The following is a 20,142-nucleotide window of genomic DNA, read 5'->3' as shown; positions in this document are numbered from 1 at the left end:
GGGGAATTGTTAACCCGAAGAATTCGATACTCATGCAAGGGCTTATATGCGATCGATGGAATGTTCACGGCCATCCCAAGGCGACCGAAACTCGGCATCATTAAGCATTAGAACTTTCTCTTCGACATGAGAAGGATACGTCTGTAGGAGGCTGAAGTGTGCAGCGAGTTCAGCATGTTGCTAGGCCTTGAGTGGTGCAGCAGGGGCTGTATTGACGTGGAGTCGCAATCTAGCAAGTGCGTTTGCAGGAGGCAGAACAATGCACGGTTTGTTCAGCAAATCAGAATAGTCCAAGGGGATGGTGGTCTCCGAAACTTTCAGAGAGAAAGAAGCGAAGAGAGATGTTGCTCCAACGGGACAGATATCAAGGAGGGATAGGTCCCGATTCTCCAGAGGGAGAATCATGTGCAACAGACCACACATGTTGAGGAGGAGTACCTCAAAAACAACAACTCAACGAAGCTCGATGGACCGAGCGAGCGGTGAGGAGTCATCGCATGATCTCGCTTGAGAGAATGCATTAGTGGATGCATTGCGAGATCAAGTGGGGGAGCGACCCAAAGCAACACAAATAAAGGCACACTTAGAGTCGATATGGAGATCAAACTCAAGGGAGGGGTGACCCGTGGAATGGTGGGCGCGAGGGCCACCATCAACTCAATGCAAAAACGAGGAGCGGAGCAACTTGGGTGTAACTTGGCGAAGTACCCAAGCCGCATGAAGTGAGCCGGCATAGAAGATGAAACATGGAGCGGAGGCGTAGAGCTTTCCTTGGACAGAGGTCAAAGACATGAACTTTTGCAGAGGCAAGAGCAGGATCATGTTGTTCCATGGGTCCTTCATTCTAATGGAACGGACTCATCTTGCATGGTGCCAAAGATGAAGGGAGCGTCTGGGCACATGCACCTTATCTCGGAGAAGCATTTGATAGAGGAACTAAGGCACCTCAACCTGCGGAGGCAAAATTGGGTTCAAAAGGCCTTGGCATAGGGCAAGAGGAGGCGGAGGCGGATACTCTTAAAGAATATGCCACAATGTTGTCGTTCAAGTTGCCATGAAGGAAGCGGTGCGCAGCGGAGATTGTGCTGGTAGGGGTAAAGGCCCAGGATCAAGACAATGGTGCACTAATCACAGCGAAGTCGGTGGACTTCGGGAGCTACTAGGCGATGGACTGTCCTAGAGCAGTGCTTCATCTAGGTGTGACCCAAGAGTGGGTGGATGAAGATCGATTGCCAAAGGAGCGAACAAAATCGAAGGTAGAAGAGACCCTGCAATGTATTGGCAAAGGCCACACATGGAGGGATCACAATTCGAGTTCATCCCATAAGGATCAGAATGCAATAGAGATGTCACCAGGAGGCGACATGGTGCAGCGGATCATGGTGGAACAGTTCGTGGCAATGCGATATACACGATATAGTCCCGTGAGGGACTATATCATACAGAGGTATGATCGGGAGCTACTGGGAGCTCCACTTCGGTGAACAACACGACAGCAAGAAGGGCTATGGATTCAATGAGTGAAGGCCATGGTACCGCAGAGGCATTGAATTTTGCATCGGATGAAAGCCTTGGTCATCAGCATATGGGGGCTGTGTACCACCGAGGGAAAAGTTCGAATGTAAATACCAGTGAGTCCCATGAGAGGGACTTGATCATGCAGATGTATGATCGAAGAAGCTGGAGAGTTGGACTGCTCCAGAGCCCATATTCGCTTAAGGTCAAGTAAGCAAACGTGATGACAAAGGCCAAGGAAGCTAAGTTAAACAGAATCGGTGCAAACCCTACAACGTGATGACAAAGGCCATGTATGGGAGTTGCAGTTTGTCTTTCCATCGACCAAAGGGAGCTGCTTAGATAACACAGAGGTGTTGAAGCAGAGGGTCGAAAGGGACGAGGAAGCGACGACGAGTCCAAAGGGACTTAGCTACCCAAAATCAAGCATCAGTTAGAATGAAGATGGACTCGGAGGAGTGCCGTAGAGACATATCTACTGATCGTGAAGAAAAGAGATGCAGATGCGAGACGACGGATAGTAGGGCCATGGGCATGACAACGCCATGGTACCGTAGAGGCGGGACTTCCATTAAAGTCATTGATCCCTTGCTCTCATGGAGGGAGAGCGGTTGGTCGTGAAAGGGGCCAAGGAGGTGGAGCATGCAGAGGCAAACTCCAAGTACCAAGACAAGGCTGAAGGGCAGAGGCCAAGGAACTTCGTAAGACGGTATCAACGAGCTTCTCATCAAGATAGCCGAAAGTGAAGGACTTCGAGTCATGCAAGAGTGCACGACTAAGGAATGAAGCAGGCAGTACGCGGTGTTGTACCTTTGCTACTCAGTGGAGTAGGCAACCGGGTTGATGGAGAAGACAGTACAATCCCAGAGGCGACCAAAACTATTAGAGACTTACTCCAAGTTGGGGTGAAAACTTTATGCATTTCAGAAGTTCGATAGCATTGAGAAGGTGAATCACAATAGCTAACTTAATGCAAGGAGTGCAAACACTTCGAGTGCTTCAGAAGTGTGAGCAAAGAGTAAGCGAAGGTCAGTAACCAGCTCGATGCATGGAGTACAACCCTTGAGGAGGCAGGCGAAGTCAAGTAACCATTGCCTTCTCACCGAGTACCCCAATTCTCTTATCTATCCAACAGAGGAGCTCTGCATTGGTTCAAAGACCCTTCGAAGATATTAGAAGACAATAATTGTCAAATCCTCACCAATGGTGATCAGTGCTAGTGAGAGTATATTATCCGCTTCATTTCTCAATAGAATGCCAATCGAAAGCGGAAGTGATGTGAATCTACTTGGAAATGACAACTAAGTGAAAGAAGAATCGATAAGCAAATTTTGTGGAGGAAAGACCCAAAACTTCAGAAGTTTGTGAGGCGATGCTCGTTAAAGCTCCAACAATCATCCACCCAGTTCAAGCAACATGAGGGATTTGAGAGACTGGCGCATGGTAAGGATAGATCTTTTCCTTCATCTGGAGGATCCGCAGGAACTAACAGGGATCAATACAACTCAGCCAACCCCACACTAGAGTCAAAGTCATTGGCGAGTTGAAGCAGCATGACGGATCAAAAGTTCGACTACTCAAAAACAATAGCGGAGAGTAGTTGGGAGTCAAGAGGCGCATTGATGCTGGAGCAGAAGATTGAAGACTCAGCAAAGGCGAGGAGTTGCAGTGTCAGCAAAGGCTTCGACGAGGATGTCGAAGGAATAAGTGGGGGAGAATGTCACGGACAAAGTTCTAAACAGGATGTTTAATGTAATACTTATGTATGTCCGTGTCTTTCTGTTTGTTCATGCTTTGCACAGCATGTAGAGGAACGGTTGAAGGCTTCACAGCTCCATTTTAGTTGGGTTTGGTGGCCTTCTTAAGCTTGTAAATAAAGGTTGTGTAATGTGGACACTTGTGAGAGATACTCGGTCTGTAGTGGACCATTTTGACCCTTTGTTATACAACCGTTCAGAGCTTGTAAAGTCTATTTGTAATTTGCATTATCTATGAAGTGCTTTCGAAAATGTTTGCTTGTGGATCCTGAGTGATGCGCTTTCTCTAACCCGTTTTCTCTTTTGTAGGTCCTAAGGGACCATGGGAGGTTTCGGGGAGACTGACCTTTGCGGACGGACACGCAAGGGTGCCGCACGATTTAGGCAAAACCAACTAAGTCCGTGACAACAGGCTGATTTCTGACTGACGACCTAGTGATGCAAAACGTCAACCATCTCGGTACCTTAGAACCCCCCAAGTGGCACCGAAACGAATGGGACTTTGGGTAAGTATCTAAGGGCTGATGCAACGTCCTTAGTGTGCCCACTTTCTATTCAACGAAAGTACCATATGAGCAATGGGTCTACATTTACCTTCAGAGCCCCCCTTGTGTGGGCTCGTTCAGCCCGTTTTTCGAGACCCTTTTGAGCCTAACAAATGCTGGTTGTTTTGGATCCCGATTATCTTGCCCTTTTCTTGCGCAACAATAGTAAATTACCCGCACATTCGCCTTTCTAACCTTTTCTTCATTGTGCAGGTCCTTTGTAGATTGCACGAGGTTAAGATCTAGGCTGACCCTTGCGAATGCATATCTCTTGGGTGGTTAAGGTCGCGACAGGGTGGTATCAAAGCGAGTAAAGCAAATATTGAATTGCCATGGCAAGGTAGGGTGACAAAACCAGCACCACTGTACATGATGGGCAATAACAATGCGTGACCGTTTCAGAGAAACGGACGAGCACTCGTGTGGGCTCTAGCAAAGCCACTCAAGTGGAGCATAGCATTTGCAGCGATAGGCTCACAGTGCAAGAGTTCTCTTACGCAAAAGAGGCAAGAGTTGAAGAGATACCTAAACGAGAAAAAGGCTCCAAAGAAAGAGTGGCCAAGTTGCAGTTGCAGCTTGACCTTGTCAACCAAAAATTGACGAATCTCTACGGAAGTGAGGAGCTTCTTGAGATGATAGAGTCTGTGCAAACAGGTTGGAATCCCGACTGGATTAGCTAGAGGTTCGAGTCGAAAGGTTGATGGATGACATGTGAGAGTTTGTGCAATACTTACAAGGGCAAGTAAGGGACTTGATGGCTCAAGTGTCGGTACTGATACAAGTTACGCATGCGAGCGGAGAAATGTCTCGCGACCATCTCTTATCGAGATTAAGGGCTCCATAACTGCAAAGCTACTAGGGTGCTTGAGATGCCATGAGTTAGAAATCTTTCTCTTCAATTTGGAACAATGCTTCAGAGCGACACAACCCAAATTAGAAGATTCCAAGGTGTCGTTAGCTATGATATATCTTGTTGGTGATGCAAAACTATGGTGGCGCACACGGTGGGAAGATATGCAACAAAGTTATTGTAACATCGACACTTGTAAAGCCTTGAAGAGGGAATTACAAACTCAGCTCATGCCAGAGAACACATAGTTTGTTGCTCCGACAGGACATGGATCCAGAGGGAACGTCCCGAAGTTTGACATATGTCTTTTGTGGGGTGGAAAGCATCAAATGTTAGAATGCTCGCAACAAAAAGAGGCGTTTAATGCCCTTACAACTTCTTTCTAACCAGAGAAGGGCAGAGCGAAGGCAAAAATCTTCTAGCTCGAACAAGTCTCATTCAAGTAGTGACGAATCATCGTCAAGACCTCGCATGGGAGCTAAGCGTTTGTTGAACGCATTGCAAGGTGAAGTTCGAGAGAAGCCTAAGCAGAGGCTAAAGAAGAATACTAACTCTTCAAGCTCAAGTTTGTCAGAGTTGAGCAGTGACGAAGGATCGACACAACGATCTCGCATTGGGGTAGTACAATTGTTGAATGCACTACATTGATGTCAAGTGGGGAGCGGTCTAAGGCAATGCCAAAAGAGGCAAAGGCACAAGATAACCTATTAATGTTCGTAGGCATCAAGTTGAATGGGTAGGCGACTCACGCATTGGTGGACATAGGAGCCACACACAATTACATAGCAGATGAAGAGGCTAACCGGCTCGTATTGAAGCTAGCAAAAAGTCCGAGCCAAATGAGTACGGTCAATTTGGAGACGAAGCCTATGTCCGAATTGACAAAGGGAGTCGACATTAAGATTGGAGCGGGAGACGATTTCCAATTTGTTCTTGGGGTGGAGTTTCTGCAAGAGGCAAAAGCAGCACCCATGTCGCTCTTAAACTCTCTTTCTGATGGACGGTGACTCTATCCATTGTGACACTTTCGAAGAGAGCTTTGAAAGACACATATATACTTTTGGCTATACAAGTGATGAAAGAATCGAGGCGAGAAGACCTAAATAATCCCACAACGATGCAATTGGAGTCAAAAGGCATTAGCACGGGGCAAGTGTGCCACGCTTGACGAATATGCCACAGTATTCTTTCATCACTTGAAGAATATGCCAGCATGCCAAGATCTCAGTTGCCAAAGCCCTTTCCATGAAGGCACAAGGTGGAATGACAATTCAAATTCAATGGAGTCGAAAATCCAATCAACAATCCACTTTAGGCATCATTTCCGGAGTGGAAGAATCCTCGAGACCTCTCAAACATGTTGTTGGATGACGGACCGATCCAGAGTTTATCTTCGCTAATAGGTAACCCAATACTTTTGAGGGACAAGACCGAACGAGCGATCATCAATGTCATGCAGATGGTCAAAGAATCAGAGTCAAAAAGTTACAGTCTGATTGGCGGAAGATCATAAGGGAAGTGCTTCCTAAGTCACAGGATGTGCAGAAGTAGTAGATCATGAGAGGCAAAGCATTGTGACGACCTCGAGTCCAGGAGGGACTCAACTACCCAAAAAGAACTTGGTCGAGAAAGTGTCACACTGAAGACCTTGAACATCATGAGATAAGGCATGGTACTATAGTGGCGGGTCTTCCGAGTGCTAACCAAACTTGTGCTCCAGGAGGGAGAGCACATTTCTAATCGCAACTAGGACATGGACAATCCCAAAGGCGCGACCAAAGTTATCACCTAAGCGCTTTATAAGGGGGAAACCTGGCTCAGGTTCAAGCAACACTTCTCATACTCTAAAAGTGTGATGGCAAAGAGTAAGCGAAGTCAAGTAACTAGCACGGAGCAAGGAGTACGAACCGAGGAATTTGGGTGAAGCCATTCCATGTAACCTAATTCTCCTCACCTATTTAGTGGAGCTCTACATAATTGAAAGTCCCTTCAAATAGAGGATGTGAGGGATAAACATTGTGGGAGAAAGCCACAAACTCTTCAAGTTTAGCGATATGGTGCTCGTGAAAGTCCAACCAACAACAGTCAAGCTTTTGCGAGGTAATACCTCCAAGGGGCTTGAATGCAAGCATGAATGCTCTTCTTTTGCTGACCAAAAGATCCGAAGAGCACAGCATGAAGTGTTCCAACTCAACCAATTTCCCCAACTAAACTAGCTCAACGACGAGTTCCAGCAAAATGGATGGATCAAAGTCAACGACTCAAAAGAAGCTGAGACGTACATGGTCGTTGTGGACAATCAATCTTCAGCATACAAGAAGGCTTCGATGAGGGCATAGAAGGAATAAGTGGGGGAGAATATCATGGAACAGTGCAAACAAGGTGTTTGTCGCTTGTCCATGATGATTTTTTATTCTTGTTTTCTATTGTTTTCTTTGTGTTTCGATGTTTTCTTTAGGGCAACTTGTACGAGGTAGAAACACTATAGTCAACCCTATTTTTATTTGCTGTTAGTGTTTTTGTTTCCTATTTTCATCATGGAAAACTCGAAAATCTTTTTGGCTATGCGACACCACATTGAGGCAAAAATGACCCCAAACTACACCGTTCTCGCATGCCACAAGCTGATTTTTAGCTAACGGCCTAATGGTGCAAATCGTCAACCATCTCAGAACCTTTGAACCCCCCAAGTGACACCGAGGCGAATGGAGCTTTGGGTAGGTGTTTGACGGGTGATGCAACGTCTTTAGTGTGCTCACTTTCTGTTCGACGAGAGCATTAGGTGAACATTAGGCCTGCATCTACCTCCAGAATCCCCTTTGTGTGTGCTTATTCAACCCAATTTTGGGACCCTTTTGAGCTTAATAAACACTGGGTGATTTGTGTTGCTTTGGATCCTGATTATCTTGCCCTTTTCATATGCGACGATGGTAAATTACCCAATCTACCTTTAGAATCCCCTTTGTGTGTGCTTGTTCAGCATGTTATTGGGACCCTTTCGAGCCTAATAAACACTGGATGATTTGTGTTGTTTTGGATACTGATTATCTTGCCCTTTTCATATGCGACGACAGCAAATTACCCACACGTTCATCTTTCTAACTTTTTCTTTGTTGTGCAAGTCCTTTGTGGATTGCACGAGGTTAAGGCCTAGGCTGACCCTTGCGAACGCATATCTCTTTGATAATGTATAATTTAGGCAATCCCAACTAAGGTCATGACAGATTGGAATAGATGTACCATATGTACATACACTAATACGTACCAATTTCTTTAAAATGCTAAAAATAGTCAAACATTCATTAAAAAAAACTTTTTAAGATTTTTATCCTATTTTAATGGTAATTTTATTGTCTTTAATTAAGAATAAAATGCATATGAGGCATAAATAAATGCATAAGCTTGTGAATAACCCTAGATACCTCGAATTTAGGCCTAATCAAGTTTAATCTTTGTAAATATACATTAATACGCCTCTAATTATATGAAATGATAAATAAAACATAAAAAAGAAGCTAAATACATTCAAATTGGATACAAATTCCATTAGATTCCGAGTTTAAATCCTCTTTTATCCAAACCAATAGCTTGATTATCACTAATCGCCAATTAGGAACTTCCAATCACAAGCAAGAGTGTGAGAAAGAGAGAGAATGAGGGTGGAAATGAGAGAGTGAATAAGAACGAGAGTAGGAATGATAAAATATATGAAAGTGAGTGAGAATGAGAGAAAGGGAGAAAGGAGGGATTTAAAAGCTCCAAAAGAGGCCTCAATGGTTGAATTGACCATTGGGGTTTTACCTGATTTGGGTCGGTATCAGTCAAATTCTGACTAATGTCAACCTGTATAACCGATATGGGTGTTTTTAAAAGCGCTACGCGCCAAGGTCCCAAGACGCCCAAGGCGCTCGCCTAAGAGCCTACCCGAGCGAACAAGGCGCCCTAGAACATTAAAATATAAAATATATAATACAATTGATAAATATGATTATATAAATAACAATACAACATTAAGTTGAATTGTTTTATGAATTTTCTGAATTACTTTGTACACTTGTCATTAATCTTGAAACCCTAATAACAATTCTAAATAAATAGATATTAACAGTGCTAAATAGGAACTAATAATAATTCTAAATAGTGATTAATAGTGCTAAATAAGGATTAGTAATTCTAAATAGGAATTAGTTCTAAATAGATCAACAATTATATGGTAACAATAATTTTAATATCAGTTATGGATTAACAATCCACTGTTAACAGTATTTGGTCCATTGTTAAGAGTAGTTATAATAGTAGAGGGGGAGAAAAGGAGTCACCAATGGTGGAACATGGGAAGGGAGAGGGCAACGATGATGGAGAAGACTGCGAATGGTGGCAGCGATGACGAATGAAGCTATGGACAATAGCGTCAAGGATGAAGGAAGCTTCGGATGTGTTTGTCGGTGGCGAAGGAGCTACAGTCCTATCCCTCAACGACGAAAGAATCTACACACGAATGCAATAGTGACAGAGGGAACTGCGCACGAAAGCTACAACAGCGGGAGCTTCAGACCTATCCATCGACGACAGAGGAAGCGTCGAACCTGTGTGTCAGTGGCGAAGTCAACGGTTGTGCACAAAGGCAGCGGCAGAACTAGAGGTGAGTCAGGGCAGCAAAGTACTTAGGGTTTATGGGTCGGGGGGTTTACTATTACTATTTATTGTGCTTAGTTAGTTCGATAGAACTAAGTTACTGTTCAACCAAACCAAAGTTGACTATCTGGTTCGATTACTCACCTTCAATCTGGCACTCACCTGAGGCACTCAATGCTTCGGCTTCGATAAGCGCCCAAGCGGCACTTCACTAAAGCACGTCGCCCGACAACTATGCGAGGTGCTCGAGCCTCACCTTGCCTAAGCACATAAGCGAGCGCCTTTTTAAAACACTGGCTGATACAATAAGAGTTTCAACGGTATCAACCGATACATCACCCATATTAACCGATACTTGACCCTTTTCATGTGTCTCGCCCAAAATAGGCTAGTCCACATACCAATTAGCTGGCGGATCGATGTATACCACCTGTTTCAAACGATACATCAAACGACTATATATCCTAATTAGTAATTACTTGTCAAGTCAAAATAAAAATGGCTGACCTAGCTTATTTAGCCGGTTCATACCCCTCTCCTTGAGTAAAGGGTAGGGTGTTTATTGCTACAGGTGAAAATATTCCCTGCCACATGTAGGCTTTACCAGTTATAGATGCTTGCTTCCTAACCCTTGGGAGCTTTGGCTATCTTCTCTGTGCTCCATGCTTTACATAGGTATAAATGGATATTATACCCGACTGTAAACTAGGGTGACATGTATAATGCCTCAAATATCTTATGCCCCCATTTCCATTATTAAAAAAGAGGAGAATATTCAGAACAAGGCCTTTTATCTGAATGTTGCCCAGACATGGTATTTTTGGGCTTTGATTGGATTTATATTTACTCATTATAACGAACCATTTTGATGAATATGCAAGACATCTAAATGATATGCATCTAAAAGTGCATGAATCTCTGAAATCATAGACAAGCAGAATTTATGACCCACATGAACAGGGATAAATTTCATGATGTGGTTAGTGAACACCAAGAAGCTGTAAGCTTATTGGGGCACTCTTGATGTATACAGAAGTCTTATTCTTTCTTAAGTACATATTACTTGACCTCAGAGAAAAATGAAACTAAAGCAGATGCTGCACACATTAATCATGTGCTGAAATTAATAATTAAGGAACACGATAATCATATGCCAAAATGAGTGATTGAAGTTAAAGGGATGACTTACATTCTATGATATTCACTTAGTTGATCATCTGCTAGTTCAAGTTTGCCAACACCATGTTTAGCTTGCTCATTCAGCTCATGAATAGCTTCAGTGACATCTTGTAGATCCTTTTGTAGCTTTCCTATTTCTTCAGCATGCTTCCTTTGGTCTTTTTTCTTTTTCTCCAACTCTTTTATGCTGCTTTTAATTTTTGAATTAATGCGAGATTTTTCTTCTTTTAGTTTAAGAAGCTCTGGTTGCTGGGAGAAAAAAAGAAATGTAGAAGTAAACTCTCTACAGATTGTGCTTCAAAATGTTAGTGAACAGGTTATTGAGAAGGAAAATTTATTTTTTTCAGCCAATATATGATCAGAAGCATGTCGTAGTAGGAGTTACCTTCTTATCAAGCTCAAGTTTTATCTTTGCAATCTTCTTTTCACGAATTGTCAACTCTTTCAAATAGCCAGCTTGTTCTTTCTTTTTCATCTCTGCTTCAGAGTCGAATTCCTTTTGTAAAGAGAGAACTTCCTCAAGTTTTTTCTTTTCACTATCAAGTTCACCATTGAGTTTTTCAATATCATTTTCAATATTGAAAAGTTGCCATAAAAAATGCTCCTTCTTCAGAGATTTCTGCATGAATATAGTAATATAAACACAACAATAGCATAAGTTACCTTATACTCTATGATCATATTAAGAAGAGGGCCAAACAAAGAGTTCAGTACTTCAATTACACACTACATGATAACATATCTGGTTGCCCAATTGTCATTGGCAAATTTACTGTCAAAAATGAGTATAAATCTTGCAAGCTTGAGAAAAGATTGTATAGAGGCCTCCAACAGTCACCGGAAATTAATAGTGGCACTATATACCCATCTATTCGATGGAATCTGTCCTTTAGTTTCTTTATTCGATTCACCATTCTTTCCTTCAACGGAATAACATACCGAGGTGGAAGGCAACAGAATTGTTGTGGATTGTCAGGTAAAATGTGAAGCAATGTTGACCAAGTCAATGTGACTAAGTAAAGAAGATACGTAGTGCATGCAGTGAACTTGTGGAGTGCACTCAAATGTTACTGGACAGTTCAATAATAGAAAGATATGAACTTACTCCACTCTCAAGAGGTTTAAAATTGTTGATTGCTTTTGCAGTGATAGTACTTTGGTAATTCATTTGTTTACGTGTGTGATTTCTTTTAAATAATCTGTGTACTTTTTTCTCAAACTTCATTTATTCGTCAATGTTGCATAAGAATATTTTAATAAAAATATGTGGTATACATGAATTTTAACTAGTAGGGAGAGGATAGGGGATGCATGTGAATAGTAAGGAACGGTAGACTTGACATGACGATTTCCATATATTATGATACTTAGGAACATAGACTCATCTTATGAAAAAATACTGAAGTTAAATTCCATAAATAAAAAGCAAAATTACCCATATAATAAAGTGATCACCTTCATATCCAATGGGAAAGTGTATTAAGAAATTTCATAAATCAAAGTGAATTTGACTAATGTAGCATTTTTCTTTTGATTGTTTAGATAAATTGCATGAATGTTTACATGACTCTACATGAAAATACAGAACAAGACAACATGAAATTGTCTAAACAAAAAAAGAAAATTCTTATGCATTAATAGATACATGCTGATTTTTGAGATATTCATGGTAAGTAATGTAGTATCATAACATGCATTTGTTACTCTATCATAACCAAAAAAAAAAATTCTTATGCATTAATAGATACATGCTGATTTTTGAGATATTCATGGTAAGTAATGTAATATCATAACATGCATTTGTTACTTATGTTTAGGTCTTGCATGTCAAGCTTCTGAAGTTACCTCACTAACACAATAGGCATGTCTCATATGCCTAATTTGGAGATGAAGATGATATCATGCAGAGTTTATACAAAACTGAGTCAAATGCAACAATGAACAGAGACAGTATTAAATTGTGTTTGAGTTTGTGAATGCACCTTCTTTTGTATTGCAGTATATTTCTGATAAAGGATCATCAAAAAGGTGCTTGCCAGAAACAGCTAGCCAAAAAAAAACACATGTGCATGCTATAGAATAATAGTTGACAGTGTACCACATATCTGTAGATTCTTTCACTAAGAACAAAATTTTCTATAATATGAATAAAATTCAAAATTAGATAGGCATCAAGTTTCTGTCTAAATTGTCAATATGAGACTAATAAAGACACCTTGAATAAAATACTTATAGATTTGTTCCACTGTTCTAGCCAGAGTCTTGCTTCAAGTATTGATGCCTCAAGGCACCTTGATATAGAAAACCATAACAGCAAGACGCAAGAGATAGGAACAAATGAAAAATGGAATTATACACACCAGCTCTTCTTGCAGGCGGAGATGTTTCTCAGCTTCTTCCTTCTGTGCTTTCTTTTGCTTGCGCTCCATTACTACAGTTCTCTTTTCCTGATAAATAAGTGCTGATTTTTCTTCAGCCCGAGCCTTCTGCTCCTCCAATTCCTCATAATCTTTTTTAAGCTCGTCTGATCCAGAAATTTGTTCAAGCAAACTTGTAAGTTCCTTGGGATTCTTTGAGGCAATCGACTCCACATCACCCTGTTCCACAAATGTTAATACTACAAGATCTAAAGTAACATGATCTACACCTTAGTGCTAAAGCCAAGCATATAGTTTAATTTAAGTTTTACAAATATAAATAATAACAACAAACAAGTGGAAGACAGATGTCTTGGACACGAACTAATGCATCTCTTTTGTGTGGCTACATAAGTCACTATCATGTGACTAGCACAAAAAAAACAGCTTCTCAGTTCATTTAGATTAAGGCATAAAGAAGGAATCCACCTAGCAATCAAGTTCTAAGAAACAAATTAGAAAATACAAAACAGTGTCAAGCACTGCCTGAAAAATATAACAACATGACTAAGTTATATATAACTATGATTTTACTGACAGGATTATTTCGGACTTACTTGACCTTGACTAGACCAAAATTGAATATATATATATATATATATATATAGCAAAACAAATTCACTTGATGCAAATCTCATCCACAAAATCTTCAAAACTTTATCTGCAATTATTCACTAAAACATGATAATGTATGCTCACAAAGTGTTCAGTTAAAATTGTGATGTTGCCATTAATCCATGGAAACCTCTTTACCACCACAATGGTCACATTCATAAATGGTTCAGATATGTTAATGCTAGAAGGATAATTATCATCCAAAATAATGTATTACCAGGTTACTCCAATGTGTAAAATTCTCATGTTGGTGTGCATTTCAGAATAATTGCTTGATGTATCATCTCTGAAGAAAATCAAGCCACTTTGTGGGTTTGCATTAGAACATGGAAAGAAGGCAAACAGAATCCTTTAGAATTTATGATAAACTTAGATTTGGGTCGGGTTGAACATATTTTCATTTTCATTCATCTAAACCAAAAAAAATAAATGATAAATTGGGCATGATTATAAATTCTATCGAAACAAAAAAAAAAAATGAATTTCATTAAATATTCTGCATATAATAGTATATGCCAATTAGATTGATCATGGACATCATATAATAAATTAAATTTATCTCCTCCCACAATTTATAAGTGGTGTAAGGCCACATTCTTCCCTCAAGGTTAGTTCAGAGGATTTGGTGTGGGTGCTATCAATTTTAGTTTTTTCTCCTCTATTCACATTATCATATGCATCCTCTTTCCACCTTCACATATGCCTTAAAGCCTCAGAAACATAAATAACTACCTATTGTCTTATCTCCAACCTCTCTAACATATCTTCCACTTGTCCAATACCTTTCCTAAACCTTGTACAATCCACCAAGACTCATACTGCTGATTATCTAGTGTCCCATGAAGCAACCTCAATAACTAACTAGACCTATTTGGGAAGAATCATGTTAGTAATTTATCTCCCTCCTTAAGTTTTGTCATTTATTTGAACTTTAGCTCAGCTTGTATTTTTCATTTTTAAAATTTTTTTTATGAATCAAGTGTGCTTACATCAAATTCTCTTTTTTTTTTCTCTCTGTTTCCTATCTATTCCCAATCCCCTTGAGACTTAGTACCGTTACAGGTTGTCCCACATTAATCTGTTTACAAACTTCCCATATCATTTCAATTTGCACTTTCATGGCCTGAACTCTGATCATGCCCTCACAACACATTAGATTGAAGCCAAAGGTTCCCTTTAAGCAAAGAATTTGACCAAATCTTCCATGTGCACTTCTTCAAGTGTTCAAAAGGATTAATTGATATACGTCAATTTTCTTTGTTGTCAAGGAGCTTAAAATTTCTCCTGCTCTCAGTGTTTCCTTCCAGATCTTACATTTCCTCCACTGGATCCTTTGACTCAACCTACAGAATATCAAACTTTAAATTGCTTCTTATTCAACCAGATCCTCAGGATATCATCCATGTGTTTATTAAGTCTTTTACTTAAAACTGATTAACAAGTTTGGTATTCATCTCTTGGCAAGTTCATATTTCCATTTGCAAATTTGAGTCACTCAATTTGCCAGCAAACACTTAGAAACCTTCCCCCCACAACAGGTACATATCTCTTGACACCTTCATGTTTTAGCTTTTGTAATCCTGTCCAATGGGAAAACAAAAATATAAGGGACCCACCAGCTAATTTCCTGTTCAGCTTTGGTGGATCTATTTGTTATTCTATCAATCTGCAAGGATCATAAAACATTGTTCTGTGATAACACATCTAGACAGTTCATGTCAATAAGTGTACAACAGGTTTGGATTAGAGGGGGAAAAAGGATAAAATGTTGCAGGTCAATTCATCATACAGTCAACAAACAAAAAGAAGAAAAGGAAAAAAATGAGAAAAAGACACAAAAAAGAAAGGGGACAGGGATTCGCTAACCAGCCAAAGAAATTCACCATACATCTTGATTTTTCTTAAATTCAACTATACTCCATAAAATGTAGCATATGCAAACCAATTTTCAAGGCCTAATAATTGCTAGTAACTTCCCACATTAGCTTTTCATTGAGGCTAAACCAGATATTTTATGACTCCTTTGTTGAGGCTATATCTTTGTTGAATAGAGGTCAGGAAAAAGGTCTATTACAGCTGAAAAATGCTGAAAAATGGGACATGGCTTACGCAGCTACTCTTCCTCTGCACTTCTGAATCCTGAAGTAAATTCTGTTCAAAATGAGAAAAGTACGCAAAGAACGTATCTGTATCACTGAACAATACAATTTGAGGCTCAAACACGATTTAGCAAAATTAAGACTACGAGAAATGAGAACCACATCAAACAGCGCAAAACTTCTTCTGTCAGCTGGGTTACCTGAAAGACGAGGAAATTCCTTGCCTTTACAAGGATGCCGAGCGATTTCAGTTTGCCATTGTACTCATCCCAGCCTACGACCCGGCCATCAATCCGATACTCACTGCCGCCGGCACCAGTAATAGTCCGGGTGAACTGGAGCTCGATACCATTGGCCATAAGGTAGACGAGCCGGACGAAGGCCTTCCTCCCCTTGTTCTCCTTCTCGCGGTCATCGAATGCATAGATGAGATCCTTGAGCTGGGCTCCCCGGAGGTGGGCGGAGCGGACGCCAAGCACGAAGCTGATGGCATCCATGAGGTTGGACTTTCCAGCGCCATTGGGGCCGATGATGGCTGTGAAGTCGTAGAAGGGACCGATGGTCTGGAACCCTTTGTAGGACTTAAAGTTCTCGAGCTCCAACCGGTGGATCTTACCCGGGGAGAGTATGGACGGCATGGTGAGAGGCGCGCTAGATAGCCGACGACGCGTCCTCCGCTGCGGCGACAGCTGGTGCTGCTGCTGCGATGAATTCGAATTAGGGTTAGAGCGGACCGTGAAGGTGGGAAAGAACTACTCCGGAACGAGCTATGCGGTAGCGATGGTGGATCGAGGGACTAATTAGGGTTTGGGTGCGTGGGTGGGTGGAAGCGATGGACCAGAGAGAAGCAACGATCCGGCGAGGAGAGGGAGAGAAAGAGAGAGTGGGAGCGGAGCCGAAGGCGAGCGGGGAAACGAAATCAGAACCCGACTTTGGGATGGGGAAGTAAAATGTTTACATATACCCTTGACTTCGTCTATGCGGTCAGTGATTACGTGTCATTACTCACTTCAACACCATTGAGTTCTACTTGACAGAGGCATACGTACGTCTTTGCTCACAATCCAAAAATGCTAGCAACGGGTGTTAAGATACAATTGAACTGGCTTAATTTCGGTTTCCTTGATTATTATGTACGGACGACGACGGAATTCAACCTGTGGATTGATACCAAATACGTTAACTGATATATTCAAAATTTTATCAATTGAAGTTTTAAATATTTAATTTTTGGTAGGTAGATTTAGTATACCAACGATGTTTATCCAAATAGAACTTTTACTCATCTCCTTGCTTTATTGAAGAAGAGGAAAGAACAAAATGCCTGTTTTGCTATAATTGAGCCCATTATTCCTTTTACAAGCACCTGGCTTCGAACTTTGTTTGCTATACCTTAATATTATATGCTGTAGGAATCCATAGATGATGGTTACTCTGTTCTGCTTTCCTTTTCCCCATTAGGTTATTGGACGTAATACAGATATACTTCTTTTGCAGATTTCATGTTCTTGGGTGTGTTTAAATTTTTTTCCTGTCTTAAAAATAAGATATCGTGGAACCTATATAAAATTAAAATTTGTTTGCTAGACATTTGAATAAACTCGAGTTAACGAATGGTAATTAAGTTCTTCTACCTCACTCAGCTAAATTAAGTTCTCATTATCTTCATCAAGAATATGTTTCTTTTCATGGAACAATGTCCTCTTGGCTACAAAGACATTTTGGTCCTCGATGTGATAGAAATAATACCAATAAATTTTCTTGAGGTATCACGTAAACTTGCACCGTTCCATCCTGGATTCCAACTTGTCGAGGTTATGTCTCTTAACGTGGGTATGGTAGCCCCAAATATTAACAATCTTGAGATTAAGTTTTTTTTCTTTTCATTTCTCATATGGTGTGATACTACCAACTTAGTTGGAACTCTATTTAGAAAATAAGTTACGGACTCTAAAACATATCCTCATAATGAGATGGGTAGTTCGACGAAACTTATCATGAACTGCACCATGTGTAACAACGTATGATTCCTCCTTTCTAATACACCATTGAGCTGAGGTGTATAAGGAAGGGTCCATTGAAACAAGATCCCATGGTCTTTGAAAAACTAGGTGAACTTTGTATTCAAGTACTTATCTCCTAATTTGATCGAAGAGTCTTGATACTCTTTCCAACCTGATTTTCTACATCATTTTTATATTTCCTAAATTTCTTAAAGACATCGAACTTATACTTCATTAAGTACATATGTCTGTACCTTGAGTAGTCATCGGTGAATGTAATTAAGTAGAAATAATCATCTATGGCTTGGGTTAACATAGGACCACATACATCAGTATATATAAGTTCTAGTAACTCACTAGTTCTTTCTCCAGTTCTACTAAATGGAGAGTTGATTAGTTTCCCTCGAAAGCAAGACTCATATGTTGCATATAATTCATAATCAAATGGATCTAAATATCTATCTTTTAGTCATCTCTGGATTCATCCTTCGTGGATATGATATAGCCTACAATGCTATAGGTATATATTGCTGATCTTATCTCTCGCTTCTTTTTTAGACACATTTATATTTATGACATGTTGAGCACTATCCAATATGAATAAATCATTACTTAATATTTCTCTTTCGATGATCTTATCATCTAGGATAATGAACGATCATGTTCTTAAAAATTCCTCTATATCCATTATTTATCAAATAAAAATAGAAATAATATTTCTAATAATTAAAGGAATAAAATAGCAAGCATATATTGCTAAAAAAAGCTCCACCAAGCAACTATAGTGTGACCTTTATAACGGGAACAATAGCAATCTTTGTACAACTCCCCATCTTAAGGTTCACCTCCCCTCTCACCAATCTATTAAGTCTTGCCAGAACCTACAACGATATAAGATACACTATCAGTATCCAATATGTTGAAAAATATTGGGCAACATCACATGTATAGCAGAAGAACAAAAAATAAAAATCATAGATTTCCCATATAAAAAAAAGGTTTTTGTCGTCGTGCAAAGATTAGTGCACGAAAAATGCATAACCGAAAATAATACATATATGAAATATATGTTACCTAGAGAGATCGTATATCCTTGAAAACTTCTAGATCTATACGAGAAGATGAAGGATGTCAATTGTCCTTCTCTGTAATGGTGATCCACATGGTAGATGTGACAAAGATGTTACTCAAATCATCGCATTATCATGGATAAAATTGTAAATATGGTGTTCGATGTAATGCTTATGTATGTCAGTATCTTTTAGTTTGTTCATGCTTTGTATAGTATATAGAGGGATGGTTGAAGGCTTAATAAGCCTATTTTAGTTAGGTCTGGTGGCTATTTTAGACTTTAAATAAAGGTCATGTCATGTGGACACTTGTGGGAGATTTCGGTCTATAGTTGATCATTTTGGACCCTTTATTGTGCGGTCATTCAAAGTTTATGAAGTCTATTTGTAATATGTATTGGTTATAAAATATTTGCTTAAATGATTGTTTATGGATCCCGAGTGTGACGCTTTCTCTAACTCGTTTTCTCTTTTGTAGATTCTATAGGACCACCTGAGGTTTCGAGGAGGTTGACATTTCCGAATAGACACGCAAGGGCTAAGGGGTGCAACAGGGGCGGTATTGATGTGGAGTCACAATCTAGTAAGTGTGTTTATGGGAGGCAGAATAATGCACAGTTTGTTCAGCAATGCGAAGTAGTCTAGGGGAAGGTGGTCTCCGAAACTTTCAAATGGAATGATACGAAGAGAGAAGTTTCTCTAATGGGATATATACCTTAGAGGGATTAGTCTTGGTTCTCCAAAGGCTCAATATCGAGCTGGTCGTGAGTCATACATGTCAGAACTTCTTTTAGCTCAATGAATTATTATTTTCATAATAATTCATTTGACTCATCGACTACGGATGTATTAGGCCACTATAACATAGTTCCCAAACAATATTAGAGAATCTAATCCTTTGGACTTATCTATCCTCAATTACCGTGTACCTATAGTTCCTCATTCATCTAATACCCCATATACTGTATATTGGGTATGGTGTTGTCAAGCATATATGGTTTCTACTCGAGTCTCACTCAAATCAGATTCTCCCGGAGAACTCTTTCTCTCTCAATTTGAATGACCTTGGTCAGATATTTGTTTAAGCAATAATATATGTGATATTCCTCTCATGACACTAAGAGCGGATGATCCTTTATTGATACTCAATAGCTCTCGTAAGATTAGTTATCATTCTCGATAACCGACTATATTAGATATGAAACTTTCAGACTTATAAATTTGGTATCGAGTACTTATACATGACATCCTTGGTATCTCAAGTCTAAGGACCAGATATACCACTGAGATGATGAAATTATTGTCTAATATTGATGTATCATTAACCATCAATTATTCTATAAGTGAATCAATTAGTGAACTTATTCTCCAATGAGCACTTGTATTGTATCCTTAGTATTCCCACACAAGCAGCTATGAGACCAACCACCTCCATCATATTGACAGGTATACAGTAC

General features: G+C 40.0%; 1 protein-coding gene across 1 annotated transcript in view; it reads right to left on the bottom strand.

Annotated features, from left to right (window-relative positions):
- The window catches only part of LOC103985596 (structural maintenance of chromosomes protein 1), a 35,535-nt gene extending 18,982 nt beyond the window's left edge, over nt 1-16,553 (bottom strand). Inside the window, exons 1-4 of the mRNA XM_009403343.3 lie at nt 15,813-16,553; nt 12,842-13,078; nt 10,867-11,100; nt 10,492-10,730 (exon numbers count right to left, since the gene is read on the bottom strand). Of these exons, the coding sequence (XP_009401618.2) occupies nt 10,492-10,730; nt 10,867-11,100; nt 12,842-13,078; nt 15,813-16,250 (1,148 nt within the window). The 5' untranslated portion in view covers nt 16,251-16,553. The remainder of the gene's footprint in view (nt 1-10,491; nt 10,731-10,866; nt 11,101-12,841; nt 13,079-15,812) is intronic.
- Nucleotides 16,554-20,142: the final 3,589 nt, after the last annotated feature.

This window comes from Musa acuminata, chromosome BXJ3-5 (genome assembly GCF_036884655.1).
Source record: "Musa acuminata AAA Group cultivar baxijiao chromosome BXJ3-5, Cavendish_Baxijiao_AAA, whole genome shotgun sequence".
In the NCBI taxonomy this organism is placed as follows: Eukaryota; Viridiplantae; Streptophyta; class Magnoliopsida; order Zingiberales; family Musaceae; genus Musa; species Musa acuminata.
Note: the sequence above shows the minus strand (reverse complement) of the source record. Positions and strands in the feature narration are given on the sequence as shown.